Raw genomic sequence first — 13,664 nt, 5'->3', positions numbered from 1 at the left:
CTTGAGTGCATAACAGGGACTGCAGCTGGTAAAACCTTCACTGGGGTTCCCTAACTGTAGAGTTAGGGCCACTGTGTAGAAAAGGGCAAGTGGAAACTCCTGAAACTGCATACCCACTCCTTAGCTTCTGGCCAAGATAAACAATAGTAAATCATCCTGAATGAAATGGAAGAGTGCTACCCCCAAACTGTTTAAAAGATGCATCATGTTGCTGTATCAGAGAAGGCAATGGCAACCCACTCCAGTACTCTTGCCTGGAAAACCCCATGGACAGAGGAGCCTGGTAGGCTGTAGTCCATGGGGTCACGAAGAGTCAGATATGACTGAAGTGACTTAGCAGCAGCATGTTGTTGTAGTCGCTTACTCGTGTCTGACTCTTTTGTGACCCCATGGACTGTAGCCCTCCAGGTTCCCCTGTTCATGGGATTTCCCAGGCAAGAATACTGGAGCGGGTTGCCATTTCCTTCTTCAGGGGATCTTCCCAACCCAGGGATCGAAGTTGTGTCTCCTGCATTGGCAAGCGAATTCTTTACCACTGAGCCTCCAGAGAAGCCCTTAAAAGATGCACAGTCCTGTTTAATTCTGTAGTCTTGAGTTTCTGCAAAAACCAGACAGATAGGACATAATATTGGACCATTTCCAGTAGTAATGTATGGATGTGAGAGTTGGATGGTGAAGAAAGCTGAGCACAGAAGAATTGATGCTTTTGAACTGTGGTGTTGGAGAAGACCCTTGGACTGCAAAAAGATCCAAATTACATTCAGAAAATTAAGAACATGGCATCCAGTCCCATCACTTCATGGCAAATAGATGGGGAAACAATGGAAACAGTGACAGACTTTATTTTTTAGGCTCCAAAATCACTGTGGATGGTGACTGCAGCCATGAAATTAAAAGACACTTGTTCCTTGGAAGAAAAGCTATTATAAACCTAGACAGCATATTAAAAGCAGAGACATTACTTGGCCAACAAAGGTCTGTCTAGTTAGAGCTAGACAGGGGTTTTTCCAGTAGTCATGTATGGATGTGAGTTAGACCATAAAGCAAGCTGAGTGCTGAAGAATGGATGCTTTTGAACTGTGGTGGTTGGAGAAGACTGTTGAGTCCCTTGGACTGCAAGGAGATCATACCTGTCAATCCCAAAGGAAATCAGTCCTGAATATTCATTGGAAGGACTGATGCTGAAACAGAAGCTCCAATACATTGCCCACCTGATGCAAAGAACTGACTCATTGGAAAAGACCCTGATGCTGGGAAAGACTGAAGACAGGAGAAGGGGATGAGAGAGGACGAGATGGTTGGATGGCATCACCGACTCGATGGACATGAGTTTGAGCAAGCTCTGGGAGTTGGTGATGGACAGGTAAGTCTGGCGTGTTGCAGTCCACGGGGTTGCAAAGAGTCGGACACGACTGAGCAACTGAAGGGAACACATTTAGCAGTTGGAAAATCCTCTAGCAGTGAGTTCTGCGATTAACAGGGGGCCCATCTGCTGGGAAACCTAGCACTTCTACCTAGGCTAGGTTAGCTGCCATTCCAGTGCATCTAACACCTCACAGTAGGTGCTCAGTAAATATTTGCGGAATTAAGACATTATCCCCTGAAAAGGGAAGTGGGTAAAAAGCGGGATTTATGGAATCCCAAAGTTTAGTTTTGCAAGAAAAGGCACTGGTTTGGCGTCCCCGCAGGAGGTGGGATTCCATTCATGCGACACCAACATGCATCTGAGTGGTGAATTCTGACCCCTACTTACCTGGCCTCAGCAGACCCCGGCAGACCCCGGCAGACCCCACCGGTTGGCCGCAGCCGCCTCCCCGGACTGTCTGTTGAGCGGTTGCCTAGGGATCTGTTGAGCGGTTGCCGAGGGAACCCAAGGCCGAGAAGAGCGCAAAGCCTCTTGGGGGGGCGGGACCTATGGATGGGGGTCTATGATTTACTGACTTATTTTCTCTTTTTATTAAATATTCACTTTTGTACCCAATTTTGTATTCATAATTATAATAAACTCCTTTTCACAAATATCGAAGGTGATGATCAAGGAGGGTACATGCATTGTCTTTGTTCACATACATCAAAAGAAAGAAATCTTATTTTAACGCAGAACTCCAAAGCCATTGCTACATCGCACTACGTTACACTCCGCAATTCACTTTTAGAATTTAGGAATGGTTAAACTTATGCACAAACAAATATGTGGCAAAGTTGGAAACCAACTTTGGGTGATTACATTATCTGAACCACACACCCTCTGGATAGTACGAATTCTGTTGAGTCTCCTAAGGGTAAAAATAGACAACAAAAAGATGGGAAGGAAAAACAGACACTCAATGAAGTGGAAGTAGGCAGGGAAAACAGACCAACTTGGGAATGAATCTGTCGGCAACTCGGAGAACCGCTTCAAAAGAAGCAATCCAGTCCCAAATTATCCACTTTTTCAAAGAAAAGGACCACAGAAGCGAGAAATTCAATTAAACCGGGAACGCTCTTTCCCGCCCACGTTTCCTCCTGCCAGCACCAAATATGGCGCTCTTGGCTTCCTCCCCCGGCAGCACGCAGGTTCCGGAAAGCTACCCCGCCTCTCCTTGGTAAATCCTCCAGCCCCGCCCCCGGGCGTCTTGGGCGGGGCTTGCCTGGAGGTGGGGCGTAGGGATCCGGAAACACCTGAACCGTGTTAGCTAATCCCTTATAAATTTAGCGTCCAGGCAGTGTTTCTTCCCGGCTGAACCTGGCGTCCAACTTCTAAAGCGTCTTCTCTTCGAATCGTTCAGGGGCAGCCCAGAGGCTGCCGCAGTTTGGGCCGCGGCCTGGTGCCCTGCCGTGGGGGCCCCCATATCAGCTCGAGCCATGCCCGCGGCTGCTGCCCCCATCATCAGCTCGGTTCAGAAGCTGGTCCTGTACGAGACTAGAGCTGTGAGTACCCCGCGCCGTGGGGCGCCGGCGGGAGGATGCGGCCGAGTAGGTGTGGGGCAGAGACAGCATTCTCCCCCCTTGTCCCCCGTTTTCTCAGTTCCCTCATCCCCCCAGAGGGGTGTGTGTCCGGGGCTGGGGCTGGGGGTAGGGGCGGTCTTCGCCTTGTAATCGCACCCAGGGCACTGCTGCTTTTGCATGCAAACATTTCCACTTAAAAAGCCACGGTCGGAGCACGCGGGCAACAGGTGTTTGTGGTATCTCAGAAACTGTTAATGGAGCTTTATACGAGTTACTGAATTCTTTTCAACTTGGAGAAAGGCTTAAGAGTTCTGCAGTTACTGGTTGCAGTGCAGGTAGCGGTATGGAGAGTATTTTTGATCATGGCATAGCATTGCTGAGATTGCTGTTAATTTCGTGCGCTGTACTTGCTGACGTATTTCTTTTGATTTGAAAAGAAGGGCCAGGTAGAGGCCGTTACTGTTGTTGACTCGGTAGCCACCTCCACATGTTGGACTTTGATTTATTCTTCCAGAAAAAAAAAATAAAGACAGTTGATTTGTTTGGGTAACATTGTTTTGCCTTTCCCTTGATTTTATTTATTTCATCAAATCGCCATGAAAATAGTTACTCGTAGAATAAGCAGACTCATTTTTAGGTTACTAGTTCCCTAAACTTTAGGCAACATCAGTCGAACGTAGGTTGTCTCTATTAGGAGAGTATCAGAAGGTACTTATCCTAACACTTTCTTGGTTATAATAGAGGCCATGTCTACCTGAGGCCATCATTAATGTAGAAACAATGTTGACCCTTAGTTAATTTTGGTGACAGCTTCTTCTGATTAGATCCAGACCAGAAGATGAACTTACCTAATATACTGTGTTTGCAGATACCTTCAATTGTCCCCTGAGGAGAGCCATAGAGAAGTATCATTTTGAAACAAAAGCTGCTGGTTTCTGTACAAATGCTGATCAATGTCCCTAGTTAGAAACATACATACCACGTTTAAAACACATCAATTTCAGCCGATTAAACCGAGCATGCCTGAGAACTGGCTGATATGTGAATGTTCTTTCTAAAGCAAAATTCATATTATAGGGCTTTTCTGCTCAGAAACTTCAGTGGCTCCCATTCTGAGGAGAGGAAACTCTGCATTCCTTAAGTTGCCATTTAGTTACTGGCAACTAAATAGATCCAAGAAATTTTTAAAAATGGTGGTAGGTTGTATTAATGAGAATAATAGCTAATACTCTTGAAAGAGTTATGTAGTCCAGGCACTGGTCAAAACACTCTACATAGTTCATTATTTAATCCTCATAAAACTTCTGATGCAAATATTGTTGCTATTACTATTATTATTTGGTGAATGAAAAAATGAGGCAAAGAAAGGTTAGGACATTGAATGGTGTGGGCTGGTAACTGGTGCCAGGCGTAGATAGTGTATAACTGGATGGCAACAAATTGCATATATAAATTGAGAGTAAATGACTAGAAATTTTTACAGCAATTAGAGTAATTATATTTCAGGTGAATCAGATAAATATAGGGCTTGTGGATAATGTCTTTGGTTTTTTGTTTTCAACTTTATTATGGAAATTTCAAGAAAATACAAAGTAGACAGAATAATAAACAGAATAATAAACTCCCATCTAGCCATCACCCAGTTCCAAAATTACCAACATTCTGTCATCCTCTATTACCTATAACTTGTTCCACTTCCCACCCACCACATATTATTTTATGTGGTTCTTTTTCTCTAAAATTTACATGAATTGAATGTGCAAATCTAAGCTACAGAATTTGGACAGAAGCATACATGTATAACCACACCCATGTGTTGTCACAGAAAATTCCCTTGTGTCCATATCCATCACCTGCCCCTTTCCCTTCCTGGCAATTAATATTCTGTTTTTTAAGTGTTAGATTAGATATGCCCGTTAAAGGATTTTGTATGAATAGAACTGTACAGTACATACTGTCTTGAGTCTAGTGTCTTTTGCTTGGCATCATGTCTTTGATGTTTGTCCATGTTGTATTAGTAGTTAGTTTCTTCTTCTCATTGAGTACTCATCCATTGTATACATATTCCACAGCTTTGTTTATCCTTTAACAATATTGACTTAGAATGTTACTACATTTAGACTGTTGTCTATTACTTACATGTGTCAGAGGTGTAGGCCAGGGAAGCAATATGAACCAGGGGAAGGGCTGTCCTCCGTCTCAGGTCACATGCAGACGGGAGATAGAAAGCAGGGTAGCAGACACACTAGTATGTTTAAGGTGGTTGGAGTGGAGGTCACTAACTTATTGAGGGCTGACCTCTAAGTGGCTATTCTAAAAGGTGTTCTGGGAAAAGCAAACCAGGAATTTATGGTAGGACTCCTCAGCTCACTCGTTTGTCTAAACGTCCACACTGTTGGTATGAGCAGGGAAGAATACTGAAAAATGCCTAGGAACAACTCAAAATAGTGTTTTTCTCATCACACTCAGGTACAGTGGATCTCACTACTTCTTTTTTAAAATTCATTTTAATTTTTATGTTTTATTGCAATGAAGTTGATTTAATATGTTGTGTTTATTGTAGGTGTACAGAATCTTTTTTAGTTCAACATATAGATTCTTTACTCAAATAGGTTGCAACAGGGTGTTGAGTAGAACTCCCTTGCTATACAGTGGGTCCTTGTTGATTACCTGTTTTATATGTATTATTGTGGATTTGTTAATCCCAATCTCCCAATTGATACCTTCCCTCACCTTTCCCTTCTGGTGACCATAATTTTGTATTCTAATTTGGAGACTCTGTTTCTCTTTTGTCAGTTGGTTCATGGGCGTCAATGTTCAGATTCCACCAATATGTGATATTTGTCTTTTTTTTCTGACTTACATCACTCGTTATGATGACAACTACTTTCATGCATGTTGCTGCGATAGGAATTGGCTCATTCTTTTTCATGACTGAGTAATACGCCATTGTGGGCATGTACCACTCTTTCTTAATATATTCATCTGTCCTTGGACATTTCTGTTGCTTCAAGGTCTTGGCTATTGGAAGTAGTACTGTAGGGTACATTTGGGTGCAAGATTTTTTTTTGTTGTTCGTTTTTTTTTAAGAATTCTGGTTGCTATGAATATCCTGTTAGGAGTGGGACTGATGAAATATATGGTAGCTCTGTTTTTACAGTTTCATAGTTCTGTATTGTACCATTATCATTCACTTACTCCTGGAGAATCCCATGGACAGAGGAGCCTGGCAGGCTACAGTCCATAGGGTCACAGAGAGTCAGGCACAACTGAGTGACTAACACTTACTTACTTACTTACTTACTTAGCCATGTAAGAGGATCCCCTTTTCTCCACCCCTATTCTAGCGTTTATTGTTTGTAGACATTTTGATGATGGCCATTCTGAACACCAGAAGATGATCCCTCATTGTAATTTTGATTTGCATGTCTCTAATAATTTGTGACTTTGTACATCATTTCATGTGATTTTTAAAAAATTAGTGTCAGTAGTACTTGCTTTTTCATATTGTCTTGGTGACACTTTGCCCTTTGTAGAGATTTCTTTTAGAATACTTACTGAAAAATTTGAGGACAGGCATCTTGCAGCCCAGCCGTCCTTTTGAATATTGTCCCCTAAGCAACCGTTTTCAAGTTGTTTTTGCGCCAAACGGCCACAAGGCGGCAGCATTTCTTCGAAGCCCAACTCCGCCTCCTTTTGCAAACAGAGCCTAAGTGAAAGTCATGGTTTAGGGTTGTATATTGGACTGGATTGTGCCAGAAGCAACACCCCAAAGCTTGGATCTTGTTTCCTTTTTTTTTCTAGTTTGATGTATAGTTTTTCTTTGAGTAACAGTGATGTACGGTGTTCTGTGTGTATAGAATCATTTACATTTGCACATATACGTATATTGCTTGATCTTCAAATTCTTCTCTCATAGAGATTATTACAGAATGTTGAGTAGACTTCTCTTAGTATACTCAAGTCCTTGTTGATTATGTATTTTATATGTAATAGTTTTTATTTGTTAATACCAATTTCCTCATTTATTCCTTCCCAACATCTTTCCTCTTATGTTGATAATTTTATTTTTGAGCGTTGTGAGTCTGTCTTTGGTCAGTTGGTTAATTGGTATTAATTTTTACATTTTACCTTTAAGTGATATATGATATCTGTTTTTTCTGAGTAACTTCTCAGTATGCTTAGAACTAGGTCCATGTGGGTCCCTGCAATTGGTATTGTTTCCTTGTGTTTCATGGCTGAGTCTCGTTCCATTGTGGACATGTACCACTTCTTCTTAACTCATTCATCTCTCAATGGAAACTTTGCTGGCTTCCAGGTCCTTGACCTTGTAACTGGTGATGCAGTACAGCTTTGGATGCATGTTGCTTTTTGAATTCTGGTTTTCCCTGGATTTTCTCATAGGCATGGGACTGTGGATCTTATAGGTAGCTGCAGTTTTCCTTAAAAAGCACCTGCATACTGTTCTCTGAAGGGAGTGCACCCAGTTTCATTCTACTTGCATCTTAGGAGGTTTTCCTTTTCTCCAGGCCCTCTCCACTATGGATTCTTTGAAGACTTATTGATGATGGCCATTCAGGCTTTGGCATTGTGAGCCCTCATTGTAGTTCTGATTTGCGTGTCTCTAAGAAGAGGTGAATTTGTGCGCCATTTCATGTGTTCTTTTCTTTAACTAAATGGTGATAATAAAATTGACTTGTAGTTGGCTCCCTGAAAGTCAACCAGGTGTTGAATTTTTTTGGATTACCTGCTTCGGGACATTTATTGGCAGAAGGTTATCATTTGCAGCTCTACAATTCTTGTGACTATTGCATGCCCATAAGCATTGATTTTAAACTTGCTATCTTGGAAAACAGCCACAGTGTGGCAGGATTTCTTCATGCCCAACTAGTTACCACAGAAAGCAGAGCCATAGAGGTCCGGTGTTTCTGGGCGTAAATTAGTGTGGAACGTGCCAGCACAAACACCCCTAATCTTGTGTCTCATTACTTACTGTTTTTTAAATTAATTTAGTTTTTAATAACTATTATTTTGACTATTGTAAGTGCTGCTGTAGTGCAGATTTGGGTGCCAGTTTCTTTTAGAATTCTGGTTCTGTTTGAAAATCCTGTTAGGATCGGACTCTCAAATCTATGGTAGCTTTGTTTTCACCTTTAAAAAAAAATTAGTTTATTGTAATGGGAGGATAATTACTTTATAATACTGTGATGGTTTTTGCCATGTATCAACCTTTTAAAGACGTTCCCTATTGTTCTGTCTTGTGGCTGTTACCGTTTATATGCCACTGGAATTTTCTTCACCCCCACTCTAACATTTATCGTGGACATTTTGATGATGGCAGTTTTGACTGCTGCAAAGTGATTCCTCCTTGTAGTTTTACTTTCCCCGTCTCTAATAATTTGTGACTTTGTGCATCATTTCATGTGCTTTAAAAAAAAATCATGTGAATAGTATCTACCATGTGATATTGTCTTATGAAATATAGCCGTTTCTAAAAAAAAAAAAATTTTTTTTTTAGAATACTTAGCCTAGACAATTTTTGAGGACTCCTATCATTAGTCATCATCCTTGTGAATGTTAGTCCTCATAAAGTGAAAGCGTTAGTCGCTTAGTTGTGTTCGATCTTTGTAACCCCATGGACTGTAGCCCTCCAGGCTCCTCTGTCCATGGAATTCTCCAGGCTAGAATATTGGAGTGGGTAGCACTTCCCCTTCTCCATGGGATCTTCCTGACCCAGGTATGGAAACCGGCTCTCCCGCTTTGCAGGCCCATTCCTTCACAGTTTGAGACACCAGGGAAACCCAGTTTCCTGTGTGTGCGTGTGTTAGTTGCTCAGTTGTGTCCGACTCTTTGTGACCCCTTGACTCAAACCTGCCAGGCTTCACTGCCATGGAATTCTCCAGGTCAAAACACTGGATTGTGTAGCCATTCCCGTCTCCTTAACAATTTTCAAGTTGCTGTTGTGGAGTATAGCCACCAGGCGGCAGCATTTTCCAACCCCCAACTCGGTTCTCCGGCAAACAGAGCCTCAGTGGACATCGTGATTTGGGGTTGGCAATTAGACCAAAATGTGCCAGAAACAACACCCCAAAAGTTGTGTCTTGTCACGTCTTTCTTTTCTAATTCAGTGTTTAGGTTTTATTGGGTGTCACAGTGATGTGCAAGGCTGGGTGTGTACAAAACTGTTACATTTACACATACACATATGTCTGTTGATCTTCAAATTATTTTCCATAGAGGTTATCACAGAATGCTGGGTTGATCTCCCTTGATATAGCTAGATCCTTGTTGATTATATATTTTATATGTAATAATTTTTATTTGTTAATCTAAACATCCTTATGTATTTTACATGTAATGATTTCTATTTGTTAAACCAACTTCCTAGTTTACCCCTTCCCCATATGTTTCCACTTTCTTAATGATGATTTTATTTTGTGACTGTTTCTCTTTGGTCAGTTGTTTTTCTTGGTTAATTTTCAGAATCCACCTTTGAGTGATATCATGTAATGTGTCTTTTTTTTTTTTTTTTTGAGTTGGCTCTCTGAGTATGGTTAGAAATACTTCTCTGTTCAGTTCAGTTCAGTCACTCAGTCGTGTCCAACTCTTTGAGACCCCGTGGACTGAAGCACGTCAGGCTTCCTTGTCCATCACCAGCTCCCCGAGCTTGCTCAAACTCACGTCCATCGAGTCGGTGATGCCATCCAACCATCTCATCCTCTGTCATCCCCTTCTCCTCCTGCCCTCAATCTTTCCCAGCATCAGGGTCTTTTCCATTGAGTCAGTTCTTCATGTCAGGTGGCCAGATTATTGGAGTTTCAACATGTAGGTTGCTGTAATTGGCATTTTTTCATTCTGTTTAATGGGTGAGTCATGTACCATTGTGGATCTGGACCACTGTTTGTGCTTTCATTCTCGATGGACACTTTGCCTGCAGGTCTTTGCTGCTGTAACTGGTGATGCAGTGCAGCTTTGGATACATGTTCCTTTTGTGATTCTGTTTTTTTCTGGATATTCCCTTGGCGTGGGACTGCTGGGTCATAGGTTGCTCTTGTTTTCCTTTAAAGGCACCTGCGTACTGTTCTGTGTCAGGACTCTTACCAGTGTCACCTCGCCATCACCTTATAGGCTCTGCTTTTTTCCAGGCCCTCTCCACCAGTATTCTTTGAAGACTTATTGATGATGGCCATTCAGATTGGGATGAAGTGAGCCCTCATCGTAGTATGGATTTGCATGGCCCTAAAAACTGGCAAATTTAAAATTTAAAAAAAAAAAAGTGTTAATAAAATTGACTTGTTGAAATTGGCTCCTTGACAGTGGGCCATGTGTTGAATTTTTTTGATTACCTTCTTCAGGACATTTAGTGACAGTATGTGTCATTTGCAGCCTTGCAATCCTGTGGATGTTGTGTGCCCATGAGCATTGATTTTAAAGTTGCTGTTTGGGAAAAAGCCCCCAAGGAGGCAGGATTTCTTTATGCCCAACTCTAGTTGAAAGCAGAGACTAGTGGGAGTGGTGTTCTTGGGTGTGAATTCGTGTGGAGTGTACTAGCACAAACACTCATAAGCTGTGGCTCAATATTTGTTTTTTATTAATTTAGTTTTTAAATTTATTATTTTAAAAAATGTTTTTACTTGTGTAGAGAATCTTTTCTAGCTCTATGTGTATCTATTCCTCTGTGGCTTCTTCTCTCATAGGGGTTATTACAGAGTGGAGCGTAGTCCTCCCCCGCTCTATAGTAGGACCTTGTTGATGACATCGCTGGTATCACTCAGTATATTAGACCTGGGTCACGTCTGTTGCTGCAGTAGACACTGTCTCATTCTCATACTCTCTTTTGTTAACATTCGAACAGAACCTCTAATTTTATTTTTATTTTCTTTATTTAAATAAGATTTATTTAGTTTTCTAACCCTCAAAACATTTTATATTGGGATATAAATGATTAACAGTTTGTAACAGTTTTAGGTGTACAGTGAAGGAACTCAGCCATACATATCATTTTTCATGACTGAATATTATGCCATCATGGACACAAATCCCTTCTTCTTTAGCATTCATCTCTCCTTGGACATTTTAGTTGCTTCCAGCTGGTGGCAATGGCAGGTGCTGCTGCAGTGCACTTTTGGGGGCATGTTTCTCACAGAAATCTGGTTGTTTTCAGAAGACCCAGAGGGATCTGGTGGAGAGGGAGGTGGGAGGGGGGACCGGGATGGGGAATACATGTAAATCCATGGCTAATTCATTTCAATGTATGACAAAAACTACTGTAATGATGTAAAGTAATTAGCCTCCAACTAATAAAAATAAATGGAAAAAAAAAAAGTGCTGTTAGGATGGGACTGTGAAATCAGTGGTAGCTCTGTTTTTACTTTTTAAAGAAAGTTCCCTATTGTTATCTCTGGTGCCTGTTAAGTTTATATACCACAGGCCCTTTTCTTCACCCACTGTCTTGCATTTATTGTTTGTGGACATTTTGATGATGGCCATTTTGACACTGCAATGTGATCCCTTATTGTAATTTTTATTTCCATGTCTCTAATAATTTGTGATTTCTGTGCATCATTTCATGTGCTTTTTAAAAAAATAGTGTGAGTAGTTTCTACCTCTTGTTATTGCCTTGATGAAATTCAGCCCTTTGTAAGGAAAATTTTTTAGAATACCTACCTAGGAGGGTTTTTGAGGACGGATGCCTTATAGCCCAGCCATCGTTGGGAATGTTAGTCCCTTAAGGTGAAACGTGCTAGTTACTCAGTTGTGTCTGACTCTTGGTCACGCCGTGGAATGTAGCCCACAAGGCTCCTCTGTCCATGGACTTCTCCAGGCAGGAATGTTGGAGTGGGTAGGGTAGCCATTTCCTTCTCCAGGGGATCTACCTTGACCCAGCTGTGGAACCCAGGCCTCCTGCATTTCAGGCAGATTCTTTACTGTCCCAGTCACCAGGGAGACCAATTTCCTGTGGTGTGTGTTAGTTGCTCAGATGTGTCTGACTCTTTGTGGCCCTTGGACTGGATTTCTTCCTCTCCTCTGTGCGTGAAATTCCCCAGGCAAGAATATGGGAGTGGGTGGCCGTTCCCTTCTCCATAACAGGTTGTAGTTGGTGTTGTGGGCGATGTCCACAGGTGGCAGCATTTCTCCAAGCCCAGCTCTGTCCTCTGGCACCCAGCGCCTCAGTAGACATCTTGGTTTGGGGTTGGAAATTAGACTGATATATACCAAAAGCAACACCCCAAAACTTGTGTCTTGTTGCATCCTTTTTAAAAAATTCAAAGTTTAGTGTTTTGGTGTGTAACAATGTTGTATAATGTAGGATGTGTACAGAAACTTTTATATTTACATATATATATATATATATATATATATTGATCTTCAAATTATTTTCCATAGAGGTTATTACAGAATGTTGAGTTGACCTCCCTTCGTATACCAGGTTGATTACATATTTTATCATCTGAGCCACCAGGGAAGTCCTTCGATTACATATTTTAAATGTAATAGTTTCTGTATGTTAATACAAACTTCCTCATGTATTTTATATATAATGATTTCTATGTGTTTCTCTAACTTCCTAGTTTAGTCCTTCCCCATCTTGTTCTCCATTCTTAGTGATAATTTTATTTTCTACTTGGTAACTGTTTCTCTTGGTCAGTTGTTTTCTTGGTTATATTTTAGACTCCACATGTGAGAGATATGTGATATGTATTTTTCTTTTTTTTTAGTTACCTCTCTGAGTCTTGTTAGAACTGTACCCTTGTAGGATGCTGCAGCTGGTTTTTTGGGTTTTTTTAATCCTATTAAATGGGTGAGTCATGTATGATTGTGGACTTGTATGGCTGTCTCCTGGTGCATTCATTCTCGATGGACACTTTGTTTGCCTCCACCTCTTTGCTGCTGTAGCTGGTGATGCAGTGCAGCTTTGGTGCATGTTCCTTTTTCACATTCTGGTTTTCTCCAGATATTCCCTTAGGTGTGGGACTGCTGGATTATAGGTTGCTCTTATTTTCCTTTAAAGGCACCTGCATAACTGTTCTTACCAGTTTGATCTCACCATTACCTTAGGAGGCTGTGCTTTTCTCCAGGCCCTTTCCACCAGCATTCTTCAAATATTTATTGATGATGGCCATTTAGACTTCGTGAGATTAGCCCTTGTTGTAGATTAGATTTGCATAGCTCTTAAGAACTGGTAATTTTGTGTATCATTTCATATGCTTTTTTTTTTTTTTAACATTGGTGATGAAATTGTCTTGTAAAATTAGCTCCTTGAAAGTGGGCCATGTATTGGATTTTTTTTTTTTTCCGATTACCTTCTTTAGGACGTTTAGTGACAGCATATGTCATTTACAGCTCTGCAATCCTTGTGAATGTTGTATGCCCATAGCATTGATTTAAATTTGCTGTTTGGGAAAATGGCCTCAAGGAAGCAGGATTTCTTCATGCCCAACTCTAGTAATTAGAGACAGCAGAACCTAGAGGAAGTGGTCTTTCTGGGTGTTAATCTGTAGGGAAAGTGCCAGCAGAAACAACCAGAAGTTTGTGACTCAATACTTGTTTTTTAAAATATATTTAATTTTTAGTTTGTAATTTAGTAAGTTGTTTTGTAAAGTTTTTTTTGTAGGTGTAGAAAATTCTTTTCAGTTCTGTATGTATCTTCTCATCTTTGAGTTCTTGCCTCCTATAGGTTATTACAGAGTGTGGTGTTGCCCTCCCTTGCTCAGCAGTAGGTCCTTTTGATTACC

General features: G+C 41.1%; 2 protein-coding genes across 3 annotated transcripts in view; one reads left to right on the top strand and one right to left on the bottom strand.

The window, feature by feature from the left end:
* The window catches only part of AK9 (adenylate kinase 9), a 111,745-nt gene extending 109,235 nt beyond the window's left edge, over positions 1-2,510 (bottom strand). For both annotated transcript variants that reach the window (XM_070449975.1, XM_070449976.1), the window contains exons 1-2: positions 2,358-2,510; positions 1,754-1,912 (exon numbers count right to left, since the gene is read on the bottom strand). The gene's annotated coding sequence lies outside the window, so the exon portion shown is untranslated. The remainder of the gene's footprint in view (positions 1-1,753; positions 1,913-2,357) is intronic.
* A 107-nt stretch (positions 2,511-2,617) lies between these two features.
* The window catches only part of FIG4 (FIG4 phosphoinositide 5-phosphatase), a 167,454-nt gene continuing 156,407 nt past the window's right edge, over positions 2,618-13,664 (top strand). Inside the window, exon 1 of the mRNA XM_070449973.1 lies at positions 2,618-2,910. Coding sequence (XP_070306074.1) covers positions 2,845-2,910 — 66 coding nt within the window. The 5' untranslated portion in view covers positions 2,618-2,844. The remainder of the gene's footprint in view (positions 2,911-13,664) is intronic.

Source organism: Odocoileus virginianus, chromosome 19, assembly GCF_023699985.2.
Source record: "Odocoileus virginianus isolate 20LAN1187 ecotype Illinois chromosome 19, Ovbor_1.2, whole genome shotgun sequence".
Classification (NCBI taxonomy): Eukaryota; Metazoa; Chordata; class Mammalia; order Artiodactyla; family Cervidae; genus Odocoileus; species Odocoileus virginianus.
Note: the sequence above shows the minus strand (reverse complement) of the source record. Positions and strands in the feature narration are given on the sequence as shown.